Here is a 12391-nt window from a genome sequence, read left to right on the forward strand (position 1 = left end):
CAAACACTACGGTGCGGTACCGACGGCAAACTGCTGTGGGCCCCTAGTATATCATGCAGTTTGCCGTCCTCCGGCCGTCGAGCCGGCAACATTCATCTCATCCAGCACGGCGCCCAACTCTGTCCTCTAGTGATGTAGGCGCCTATCCTGGACGAAGCAGCAAACGTCACAGACGCGTCTTCTGAAGACGGGTGTCAGTTTACAAGCAACTTGAATGTGGCTTCTCGCCGTGGAAGGTGCGATCTGTACTTGGTAGGTACCTTACTTATCATCAGTGGGCAGGCATACGTGCCACCTTCGTTCCTTCCCCAAGAGCCTGATAGGTAGGCGCCTAGTCTACAGACTTCTCAGGTCTTGCCCTGGGCGTTTTACCAACTTAATTTCCCCGTTAAGCTCATCCTCTTGGAAGTCCTTCCTCTAGCCCGCTACGGTACGGGTTCTTCTAGTATTCCCATCCTTTTTGGGTTCCTCAGTCTCTCTATTCTGGTCCTCCCCCAACTACGCTCGACTACTCTCCTTGGCCCGACGTTTCCCAATCTTTTCTTGTTACCTTCTTTCTCCCCTCTCACGGTCCTGTTACATCTAGTCTTCGCGATTCCACTCCCATCGAGCTCGCGTCACACTGTCAGGTTTCTCTGGGAGCGCCTTGGCCATCGTCGTCCGCGTTACTTCCGTCACACATCTCGTCGGGACACTATCCAGCACCTGGACCAGAGCCAATGGGAATGGCGCTTATTTCACTCGCTCTGCTCACCTGGCTCCCTTTGGTTCCCTTGGTCCTGGGCCAGTACACAGCCTACAACTACGGATTCGATGTCGGCGCCCGAGTCAAACGCGATGTTACCCAGCCTCTGGTGGTGAGGGGAGGCGGCGAGGGAGATCTTCGATTCAGACAGGAGGTGCGAGAAATGGAGCAGGACCAAGACTTGTGGACGCTCTATATCCTGGGCCTCAGCCTGCTGCAGTTTACCGACCAGTCCTCACCCACTTCGTGGTACGGCATAACAGGTTGGCGTCACCCAGGGAACAGTCTCCCTCATCCCCAGCACCTTCAGTGTTTCCCTTGACCCGGAGACATGTCCCGTTGCTGACTACCCCCCAGGAATTCACGGAATACCACACAAGACCTGGGGCGGTGTGGGACCTACTCCCGGGAACGAGGCTTCGGGTTATTGCACCCATTCGTCTATCCTGTTCCCGACATGGCATCGGCCTTATCTCGTTCTCTATGAGGTACGATATAACCACATTTTCTTGCTACCTAGGGTACCTAGGTTGCCTTTATGAGCCAGCAAGTTTCTTTCTGGGTTGAGCTGATTTCGTGAGTAGCAAGTCATGTACAGTCTAATACAATCGCTTGCGACGTGGTGGCCGGAAGGGGAGGCCAGGAACAGGTACCAACAAGCTTCCCTCAGGTTCCGGATTCCGTACTGGGACTGGGCGGCCAACCCATCGTCTGGACAGAGCGTGCTCCCTCAGAGCGTCGGGGGAAGCCCATATGTTGACGTCAACGGCCCGAGCGGGATCCAGCGAATCGCAAACCCCTTGTTCAGTTATTCATTCAAGCCGCTGAACTCAACTGCATTCATACAGGACCCAGTGAGTGATTTCCATTCCGGGCGTATAATATCAACTGACATAATGAAATATGCAGTGGGACTACTGGACTGTAACTCTGAGGAGTCCAACCGATAACAGCACGGAGGCACAGTCCAATAACTCATTGGTGGCACTTAATTTCGACCAGAACGTGGCTTCACTCAGCCAACGCCTCTACATCTTATTCTCAAACTATGCCAACTATAGCCTGATAAGTAACAACGCCTGGATACCGCTGACAAGCAACGCATCTTACGACTCTATCGAGTCTCTGCACGATACAGTGCATAATCTTGCGGGAGGTGGTGGGCTCGGGCAACCCAATGTCCAGGGCGGGCATATGTCATATATCCCATACTCCGCCTTTGACCCCATCTTCTTCTTGCATCACACTATGGTCGACCGCATCTTCTCCATATGGCAGGCTTTGTATCCCGGAACCTGGGTCGTTCCAACAGCGGCGGCTTTACCGTCGTATACGACATCGAAAGGGCAAGTTCAAGACTCGAGGACGGCTTTGACCCCATTCTACGCCAGTACTGACGGCACTTTCTGGACATCGGATACGGTCCGTGACCATACTCAGTTTGGATACACGTATGCAGAACTGGCCGGGAGCTCGACATCGGGGCCAAACACAAGCAGAAATACTCGGTCTCAGATCAGAAAAGCGATCAATCGACTCTATGGAACATCGAGCCCAGCTAATCTGTTCATCAAAGAAATGAGGGCCAGGGGCAGACAACGTGAGCGCCGTCAACATGTAACAAAGCAAGGCGAATTAGACGAGGGACAGGTCACATCCAAGAAAAGACGTACGAGCCGTTTAGAAAATCCAGAGGCCAATACCCTGAAAGGCTATAACGGGGTTGTATTTGTTCGAGACAAATACCGCGAGTGGATTGCCAACATCCGTGTCAAGAAACAATCTTCCGCGGGCCCCTTTTCCGTCCACTTCTTTCTTGGGAGCGTGCCAGATGACCCTCAAGAATGGGCAATGGCACCAAGCCACATCGGAACAATGGGGGTATTTGCGGCAGACCAAACCAATGGCATGCCATTGGGCCAGCTCGAGGTATCAGGGACGGTCCCTCTGACTACATGCTTGGTCGACAAAGTGGTCCGCGGCGAGCTCTCGAGCCTCGAGCCTTATGATGTGGAGCCATATCTTACCCTTAACCTCCAGAGGCGCCTTCTTTCCATCAGCGGCAAGATCTTAGACGTCTCCGAGGTTGGGGGACTGCACATTCATATCATCAGTGCTGTCGTTCGAGCGCCATCCTCGGAAGATGAACTCCCACTTTGGGGACAAGCAGTGGAACATTTCGACTTGGACTAATATTTCTGCTTTGCTTGCTTGGTTTGCTGATCTTGCATTAAATGTCGCCAGTTTTTTTGACCTGATGCGGGCGGCGTTGGTAGCTGCTGGCTCTCAAGAGCCCTGGCCAGTTGTTGAATTTTGGGTGGTTCGCCTTGCTTGCCCATGACTCTACCACTCACTGCGTTTCGCGCTATTTTATCGGGTTTCCACGCTTTTTCTTTCTTCTTTTTCTGTGTGTTCTTGAAGATGGCATGCTCATAGGCCTTTTTGCGGAGAACTGGCAGTGGATAATTGTAATGTATGTAGTATACGTGGTTTAATTCGCTTCATTTGCACGTTCTTCCCAAGATGCCTTCGCTCTATACTCAACGCTAATCTCTTCGTCATTCGCTCCGTCATCGTTTGGTTCATCTAGTTGTGATGGATGTCCGTGTCCAATATATGCTAGTCTCCTCTTTCTCTTGATCTAGTATGCTTAACCGGCATTTTTTATTCAATTCGAATATTGATACTGTTGCAAAGAAGAATAGTAGCTATCGTGCTATACCTAGCCTTTAAACCATAAATTGAGTTGTCTCGCTTCCTTTTACCCCTTTCCCCCTTAACTCTTTTCGTTTTTAATTTCCTTTTGCTTAACCCTCTACTCCATCAGAATTCTCCTAACCCTAGGTATACAACTGCCCCTTGTTTTAAAGAAACGAATATGTGAAATCCACAGCCCATCATCATGCAAAGTTGGCGCCATAGGATACGACAGAGATCTTCTTACCTATCTAATGCCAGCTAAAAGAACCACTTATCAGATGATCTGGCAATACCTACCTACGTAAAAGGCAAGGGGTAAGAAGTTATACAGGGCATGGACTCGTGCCAAATCAACCAAACGAGCAGACATATATCATGCTCAGTCCCAAAGGCATTTGTGATTACCAGAACAGAGGAAATCTAGCATCCTAGGGTACTTGATAGAACATGAAATTTAGCATGGGGCTGTGAAAATCGATAATAAAACACAAGAGGACGACACAGACTTGATCAAACACAGACAACTCCAGCCTTTACGCTTGGTAATGCGTGCCTGGTTTTTCATTTTATTTTTTTACTGGCACGACGAAAGGAAGATCGAGACCGCACCGTTGCGGTACGAGGGCGGAGAGGCGCCCAAACGTCTATATGGACACTTTTCAGAAATCGCTGTCCCCGAAGTAACCCCAACACCGGAACTGATACAGCCATGTACGCAGGTTCCTAGGGAATCCAACCCTGATATGTCCACGAGTAAAAAGGGAGAAAAGACAAAGGAAAAAAAAACAAGACACAACCGAATGTAGTGCGCCAGACAATGATATACTTGTCCTTCCCAAACCAAACCCCAAAGCAAAATGCTGATAAGCAAAGACACCTAGTCGACATTATCCCGTGCCAAAGAAAGCCTCGCCGGCTACTCAGGAGGTATCAGCTCCTTGGGCAGCAACGCACGTCTGTCGGAGGTACGGCTCGAGCTGCTCCCCATCACCGTCTGAGACTCGCCGTCGATGGACGGATCGTATTCAAGATCCTTAGGCGTATCGCGCCTATCCATACGAACGCGTCTGCCTTTGGCATCCTCGTCTTCGCTGTCGTCGCTCCCGTCGCTCCCCGACACAGAAATCTCGTCGTATATGACTGGTTCTGTAACGTCTCCCTCGTCCAGCTCGTCGACGTCGTCCAGACTCTCCTGCTTCTTGATGTACGAGTCTATAATGTAGTACTGCATGGCATTCATGATGAGGGGGAACAACATCATGACGAAGACAATCTGAAGTCTTTCGTTACCCTCGGTCCAGCCAAGTGCCCAGTCGCCAATGTGTGAAATCCACGGCAGCGTCATGAAGAGGACTAGAACGCAAAACTTCATGCCCATTAGTCCGCAGAAGTAGATGACGCTCTGCTTGAGCCACCACCAAGCATTTGGCGGGTTGCCATAGTTGCCACTCTGGATGGACTCCGCGGGCTTTCCCAGGGGAGTGAATGACACGAGGCGAGTTGTTACGCGCACGATAATGATCAGGATAGGAATACCGAGAGTAGTCTGCACCGGGCTTCGTGTTAGACAAGACAATTCTATCGTCATACACACACGTGTGACAATTTCTGGGGAAGAGGGGTTGGAAGAGAGACACGTGGAGTGGGAACACCTACGTCGATAGCCAAGTTGAGGAGATAGAAGGAGCACGGGTTGGGTACATATTCGCCGCCCCTCCGTGCCAACACCATGACGGCCCTCCTCGTCGCCTGACCAACTGTCGCAGGACTGACTTTGATGCTGAAGCGGCCGCTTGTAAGTAGCGACATGAACACATTGGCCATGTGCACAAGCACGCTGCCAAAGACCTGCTTCGAGACATCGAAGAACCAGATCTTGACAGGCCGCTGGGGGCGCTCCTTCCAGCGCTTGTATACGAGGGCTAGGAGCGCGAGACCGCCCAGAGCCAGCTGTACGAGAATGGCGAAAGATCCCAGCAGGCGACACTCGGTAGAGTTCTCGGCAGGCGAGACTGGGTCGGCGGGGAGCGATGTTGGGGACGGCGCCTCCATGGTGACTACAACAGCGTCGGCAACGGGCGCGGCGTCATATACTGGACTATCAACGCCTACGATGAAAGGCGGGCGGCGGTGGGATGGTAGAGTTGTAACTACCGGCACGAACGAAGCGACTGCGACATCTCTGGCGAAGGCGAGGGCGAGAACAGGCGGGGCGATATTGGGCGGCGACAACATTTACAGTCGGCTCAGTAAAAAAGCCAAAGATATGGTAGCCCTGATCGAGTAGGCGATAGGTATCGATGTCACGGGGTACGTCGAGAAACCGAGGTGGGTTTTTGGCTCCTGGTTTCAGTTGGTCGAAACTTGGCTTGAATTGGTTGGGGGTTCGAGCGAGCAAGCCAAAGTAATGACGTCGGGTATAATAAACCGGAAGCGCCTAAGTGCAGATGCCTGCACCTGGTGCCGGCTGTGATTGAATGCAAAGACGAACGTTGGCAAGGAAAGAATCAGAAGACAAATAAGACAAAAGAGGATAAAACGAGGCAACCGTGGCAGCTTTGTCTAGAATGTGGTGTCGGGGGAGCCTCATCTGCTACCTGCTGAGAGCTAGAGGCTCTGGCAGGAAGGGGGAGGTAGGTGCAGAGGCGATGCAACGAAGTCATTCATCATTGCCTGCAGGCTGCGGCAGACTTCAGCCTGGAATGTTAATGAGCCCTATTGGTTGGCGACCGTTGGCCCTGCATGCATGGAAGGCTTAAGTGCTCCACCGAGGAGTCCCACCTCTCGCCCCGCCCTGAAGTGGCTTCGACTGCCGCAAGCCAGGCAAGGACGGACAGATCACCAGTGTGGTTCTAGAGCCTGCGCTTAACCTTTTGGTCTACCCGTACTTCATATATACTGTACTGCACATACGGAACGGGAGGGCTTCTGGATGGCCGCCGGGCAAAGGGACCAAAGACAGTTGCCGCCCGACGGACGTTTCGACGAATTTTGCCAACCTGGGAGTATGGGGTCCTCTGTGCCACAAAACGAGAGGCACAATTCAAGGTTGCCAAATTGAATGTTTAGAGACACCAGGGCCTTAATATCTAGCACTTTAGGGGATGAGGGGATGTGCATGGGTATTGTATCTGGCAACCATCTCGCCTTGCCAAGCGATTGCTGCAATAATACGTGTCCACAATTCGGCATCCTGCGAAAGAACCGGGACGGACGGGGACGGACATCAAAACTAGAATGGTGAGCAGTTTAGTAGTAACATGTCGATTAAAAAGACCTCAGCATCACAGTTTGCAAATCGTCGCTGCAATTCTCCCATGGTGTGTTGCTATAGCAAACTCTCATCGCTCTCAACCCACCCACGATGCCAATCGGCAACATATAAAGGAAGCATTGAATTGCCATATTTGCGCCCACCGTCCAGCTCACGCCCAGAAAAAAAAAGTAAAAAGACCATCGCATCGGCAAACCCATCCCTCCTATTCCGACCGGAGGGAAGTCAAATAACCCCAGAGAGAACGAGTAAAATGTGGTAGTTTCGTGAGTGGAGAGGCAGGTTCAGCTAGAACCAAACCCGCTAGCCCCGTGTGCGTCAATCCAGCCGTTGGTGAACACCCGGGGGCGCTAGGTAGCAATGAATTCATCAAGCGCACTCTGGCACTGTAGGAAGCAGCTTCCGCACGAAGTGAGGGAGGGAGCTTCGTACGTGCACGCCGGTATCTGGCCTGACCCTCTTAAGGATCGGTTTCGGCGCTTTGGCCGGCGCCGCCTCTACCTTAGAGGAGAGAGAAGTCGGATAAGACGGGCCTCCAGACTGTCGAGATCGATTCTGAAAGCTGTCCGCAGGCCCGTCTAACTGTCAATCGATACCGTGCTGTCTCTTGATGCGTTCGAGATTCTCCTTGCGGGCCTCGAGGTCCTCTTTTGACTTGGCCATCTTGTCTGGCTGGTGATAGAGTACTGCATTAGGGTGGTCAGTGGTCAGCCTCAGGTCGGCTGAAGAAGCGAAAGGGGTAAACATACCGACAAGATAACGGTTCTGAAAGTTGTAACCATTCAACTTGTCGCACGCCGACTTCGCATCCATCACGTCTTCATAGACGACGAAGGCTGTGCCCTTGGTGTTGTTCGCGATACCCTGTCGAACTTGACTAGTTGGGGGGTTAGCATGAAGAAGAGGGAAAGTTGAAAGCGCAAAATGGGCGGATGTCATGAGGCAACATACCGGATAGGTCCGTACTTGCCGAACAGGTCGAACAACTCCTCGGGAGTGACGTTGTAGCTGTGGGCGTGTCAGAAGTTGGGTCTAGATGGCAACACGCGCGGCCGAGGGGTCAATATTTAGAACAGTCTTACCTTAGATTCTTGACGAACAAAGCTCTGTTGTCAATCGCAGAGTGGTTAGCCAAGATACTTTGAAGATGTGTACCCTTGGGGGGGCAGCTGGAAGGTCGCGTGGGAGGGAAGACCGGGGCCGGAAAAGGTGGAGTCGGAATGACAGGTGCAGGCAACGTACCGATTTACCTCCGGGCCAAGTTTGTTGGCGCGACTCATATCTCGATGTCGATATCGGGTACGTTCAGCACTGGCTCTCGATGGATAATCGTCAAAAAGGTGGGGGGATTCGCAGTTGGAATGCTCGAGGCGTTGAGGCTCCTACGAGGCGGGTTGACACGGAGGGTGAGGAGAAAGTTCAAAGTAGGAAGCGTCTGGGGTTGGGAAAGTGGGGCGCCTTTCTTCGTGTCTAGCCTGGCCACGTGATGCCAATGCACCCAATCGCTAGCTGGGCCCCTTTACGCCGCTTTTATTACTCCGTCCGCAGTAAGGTAGTTCATTTTCATCTGCACTTTACGCGGCTCGGACTTGGCACACGTACCGCAATGTAAGCATCCATTCACAATCCAATGGCCCTGGCAAGCTAGGCAGCCTGTCTCCACTTTGATGCTGCACCTACAGCAACCTCGACTCCTCTCTTCCTTTCACCATGGGAATCTGACCGGATTCTGTCTTGCATCCGTGAAACTGCAATTTAATTGTCCTTTACTCCCACCATTCCCCATCCTTTTTGCATTGCGTTATATTTACGGGAGCCATGCCGTCGGTGGCCCAAGAAGCACCAACTGTACAGTCGTCGAAGAAACGGAGGCGAGAAGACGCCGACCGCGATAACCATGACAACAGCAGCAGCAACAACAACATCGTCCAGCGCCCATTACATCCCAGCTTTCTACCAAAACCGACGACATTCGCTGCGGAATTACTAGCCTGTAGCTCCCGCCCAACCTCAGCTTGCAACGATAGCCATAGCAGTTATTACAACAGCAGCATCCGCAGTCCTCGCGGCGTTCTTGCTGATAAGGCCTCTGAACATGGCGGCGCCATTCTTGCTCAACACTCGCCTTTTGTGCGAAAGATAATACCAATCCCCTCCTCTAAGAAACAGCGCACGATCAGCGATAGAGAAGAGGAAGCAGCGAGGTCAACATCTACCCCATCACCCGCGGATGAGAGACACGACCCGAGGAAGCCGTCGCCTCCAACAGCAGCAGGAACTGCATCGACTTTGCAGGAGGACCTTCCGGACGAGACCACTCGGTCAGAGGCAACTGTTTTGAGCCGTACCAGCTCCACGAACCTGATGGGCCGCTGCCACATCTGTTTCCGGAAACCTAGCAAGAAACTGGACCTCGACTCGTTTGCTGACTGCCAAGGCTGCGGTCAACGGACGTGCTATGTGTGTATTCGGGAGTGCTCGGGATGGAGCCCACCACATCCCTTAGCGGAAGGTATGCTGGGGGGGGAGACCATATCGGAAACCCCTACGGAATCGTTTATGATGCCGGACGCCGACTTCGAATGTGCAGTAGACATGGGGAGGGGCAATAGCGGCAGAGAAGTGCACCACGGCCACCACCGCCCTTATATATCACAGGAGCTCTCGTCAGACAACTCAACACCTCGTAGGCAACAAGAGCCAGAGGGTTGGTGGGGCGGCCATCGCCAGATGGTCTGCAGCCGATGCTGTGTAGAGAGAGGAGAGGACGGGGATGTTGTTTGCCTGGGATGTCTGCCATTTATTGAAGGTTGAAGCCGCCCTCATATCGCAGCCACATCAACCAACCAACCAACCAGGCTACTATCACTACCCTTGGATATGGCCGACTACCAGGAGGGAACGTCAAGCGGGTTTCTAGATGGATCTTTGGACGCCCGAAGGCAGCGAGATGGGAAGGGGAACACAGCAAACTGCGGGATACTCGCCAGCATAAACCAAGCGCTCGCTCGAATCACCAGCTTACCTGGGCCCTATTACCTCGCCCCAAAAAAATCACACTCTGGACAGAACAATGGATCGATCTCGCCGAGATATGGATCGACGATCAATGATAATGATTGAACCAGCATGGGCTACACATATGCGTCGATACGACGACAGCGGCAAAGAAGAAAAAGAAAAAGAAAGAATGGCACAGCTCCCGCCTGCCTGGAATTCTACAAACAGCAGTTGTTACCGAGAGCGAGATTACAACAGCGAAACACTTATGGAATGACTCTGCGGACATTGGGCAACCCGATGCGTTGGAGAGGGGCCAAGATGGTCGACCCACTGATCAGAATGTACTTGCATAAGTATTTCTCATCGAGGCATAACACAAAACACACATGTACACATTCAGTCACATCTTGCAGCTTTGCATCAGTAGATATCACCCCCAGTACTGGCTATCGGCCCAACAGTATGTAGGATTTAAGAAAATCCCATTGTGTCGATGTTGGATAGATTGGCGGTGGCCCCATTTGACTTCGTGATATCTACACCCTTGTATTATATAGTAAACATTGGAATACAGACTACCGAAGAACTCATTGTAGTCGGGCGTTGTCACGTGTACAATAGAAGGTCTTACAGATAAATCAGACAAAGGAGACTTACTTTAGCTGCGAGGTGATACGGGAACATGAATATCAAAGCTAGGCTCATATGATGTGGCCGGCTGTGGGTTCTAACGAACCGGCGGCTAGCAGACAAGCATTTATATCTATCATACATTCTGCTACAGAAACCAACTCTCCTCCGTGACGAACGCTAAACACCGCTCTCACACAAGTCTAATTGTATTGTGCATACGCGGCAGTCGAGTTAAATTTCAAGTTGCCCTTGATGACCTTATCGACGGCGCTTAGAAAGTCTTTCTCTGTGGCCACCTTCCTCCTGGCGCGGATGGCAAACATGCCCGCCTCAGTGCACACACTGCGCAGCTCGGCGCCAGTGGCATTCGGGCACAACCGTGAGATGAGCTCCCACCGGATGTCCCGTTCAACAGACATACTCTTGGCGTGGATCCTCAAAATGTTGGCGCGGCCCTCAAGGTCGGGAAGGGAGAACTCGATCTTTCGGTCGATACGGCCAGGTCGCATCAGGGCAGGATCCAAAGTAGACGGTCGGTTAGTGGCGAACATCACCTTGATGTTTCCTCGAGCATCGAAGCCGTCCAACTGTGTGATGAGTTCCAACATGGTTCTCTGCACCTCATTATCACCTCCGGCGCCATCGTCAAATCGTGCACCGCCAACCGCGTCGATCTCGTCAAAGAAGATGATGCAAGCTTTCTTTGTCCGGGCCATCTCGAAGAGTTCACGAACCATCCTGGCGCCCTCCCCCACGTACTTTTGCACCAGCTCGCTGCCAATGACACGGATGAAAGTCGCATCGGTCCGGTTGGCCACAGCTCGTGCGCAAAGGGTCTTGCCAGTACCGGGGGGGCCGTACAAGAGCGCACCCTTGGGAGGGTCGATGCCCAGTGCGCCGAACCGCTCGGGTGACAGCAGCGGCATCTCAACTACCTCACGCAGCTTCTCAACCTGCTCTTTGCAACCGCCAACGTCGCCGTATGTGACATCGGGCTTCTCCTCGACTGTCATCATGGTGACACTAGCGTCGATTTTAGGCGGCAACGGTAAGAGGATCTGATACCTGTTGCGGTCGACGCCGACACGCATCCCTTCCTCGATGTCTGTAGGACTGACGCGTTCTCCAAGCTGCACCACAAACTTGGCAATTTGCTTAACATTGATGACGTATTTGCTATTCGATTCGTCCTTCTCGTCGGCGATAATCTTGGTGCAGCGAGCTACTTGAAGCGGCTGCTCGTCTGACATTCTCTGGCGATCGGCGGCCATATCCCAAAGGTGAGGGGGCGCGAGGCCAGTGTCTGATTCCTAGAGTAGTAGAATGGCGTGTTAGTTGACCATACTAGATATCCTGTTGGTGTTTGCTACTGCAGGGAGACCGGTCGCGGATCAAGCAGCCTCGTACCTTGACTCCAATCTTCTCATCCACACTCTGCTGCTTCTCCTTTATTTGCTGCTCTAGTTTCTTGATAGCTGCTCCATATGGCGCAGCCCCATACGTCTTGAGTACTTGAATATCCCTTCTCAACGTTAGCTATATGGCGGGCAGGCAGAGCGTGGTTGGGCCGGAGAAGTGACGAACTCATCTGAGAGAGGGGTGATCTTCTTCTCCTCGATTTCGTCGTCGGCGAATTCCTTCTTGTACTTCTCCCAGTTTTTTCCCGTAGCGGAAGGCTAAAAAAGACCTGTCAGTGGATGTAGAAGACGGCAGACAGCGTGCGCCAGACGGCGACCTGGATTTCGATGGAAAGGGCACACAGGACGTACCATGATGACAACAGGCGGAAATCGGTGAGTCGCTAATCCGGCACCAACCGAGTTCGCTGCACAATCGGCAGCAAGGTAAATATGATTGAGCTGCTGTGCTAATGTGTCGGATTGTTTGGGCGCGGTTGGGTGGATGTAAGAGAGGTGGTTGAGTAGAGTGGTTAAGCGGAGCAACGGTATGGATGGGGGGCCGAATGTAGAGGAAGCTGTTCCGTAATCCATGCTGCCTGCCTTGAAGCGCGCCAGACCAGGCCAAAGCTTTGCTGC

The 12391-nt window shown here is 52.4% G+C and overlaps 5 protein-coding genes across 5 annotated transcripts; 2 read left to right on the forward strand and 3 right to left on the reverse strand.

The window, feature by feature from the left end:
* The first annotated feature begins 128 nt into the window (after positions 1-128).
* On the forward strand, positions 129-3254 carry B0T26DRAFT_843836 (uncharacterized protein). Its single transcript, XM_060447579.1, has 6 exons — positions 129-252; positions 587-1008; positions 1103-1233; positions 1330-1599; positions 1655-2414; positions 2484-3254. The coding sequence occupies exons 1-6, from the start codon at positions 215-217 to the stop codon at positions 2936-2938; spliced, it is 2076 nt and encodes a 691-aa protein (XP_060302890.1). The 5' UTR covers positions 129-214; the 3' UTR covers positions 2939-3254.
* A 1052-nt stretch (positions 3255-4306) lies between these two features.
* On the reverse strand, positions 4307-5782 carry B0T26DRAFT_48262 (vacuolar membrane protein-domain-containing protein). Its single transcript, XM_060435285.1, has 3 exons — positions 5558-5782; positions 5102-5502; positions 4307-4991 (listed from the first exon to the last, which is right to left on the reverse strand). Exons 2-3 carry the CDS (start codon positions 5495-5497, stop codon positions 4362-4364), a joined length of 1026 nt encoding a protein of 341 aa, XP_060302891.1. The 5' UTR covers positions 5498-5502; positions 5558-5782; the 3' UTR covers positions 4307-4361.
* Positions 5783-7304: 1522 nt separating this feature from the next.
* B0T26DRAFT_670353 (uncharacterized protein) lies at positions 7305-7999 on the reverse strand (the record flags this gene model as incomplete). Its single annotated transcript, XM_060439169.1, has 5 exons — positions 7305-7405; positions 7469-7596; positions 7671-7727; positions 7802-7825; positions 7962-7999. 5 exons carry the CDS (start codon positions 7997-7999, stop codon positions 7305-7307), a joined length of 348 nt encoding a protein of 115 aa, XP_060302892.1.
* A 538-nt stretch (positions 8000-8537) lies between these two features.
* B0T26DRAFT_635598 (uncharacterized protein) lies at positions 8538-9533 on the forward strand (the record flags this gene model as incomplete). Its single annotated transcript, XM_060436740.1, has 2 exons — positions 8538-8645; positions 8805-9533. The coding sequence occupies 2 exons, from the start codon at positions 8538-8540 to the stop codon at positions 9531-9533; spliced, it is 837 nt and encodes a 278-aa protein (XP_060302893.1).
* An 872-nt stretch (positions 9534-10405) lies between these two features.
* B0T26DRAFT_686778 (P-loop containing nucleoside triphosphate hydrolase protein) lies at positions 10406-12331 on the reverse strand. The gene is made up of 4 exons (XM_060440915.1): positions 12125-12331; positions 11940-12031; positions 11763-11877; positions 10406-11665 (listed from the first exon to the last, which is right to left on the reverse strand). Exons 1-4 carry the CDS (start codon positions 12125-12127, stop codon positions 10556-10558), a joined length of 1320 nt encoding a protein of 439 aa, XP_060302894.1. The 5' UTR covers positions 12128-12331; the 3' UTR covers positions 10406-10555.
* Between the last annotated feature and the right edge of the window lie 60 nt (positions 12332-12391).

The sequence above is a fragment of the Lasiosphaeria miniovina genome, assembly GCF_030549165.1.
Source record: "Lasiosphaeria miniovina strain SMH2392-1A chromosome Unknown B0T26scaffold_1, whole genome shotgun sequence".
Taxonomy (NCBI): Eukaryota; Fungi; Ascomycota; class Sordariomycetes; order Sordariales; family Lasiosphaeriaceae; genus Lasiosphaeria; species Lasiosphaeria miniovina.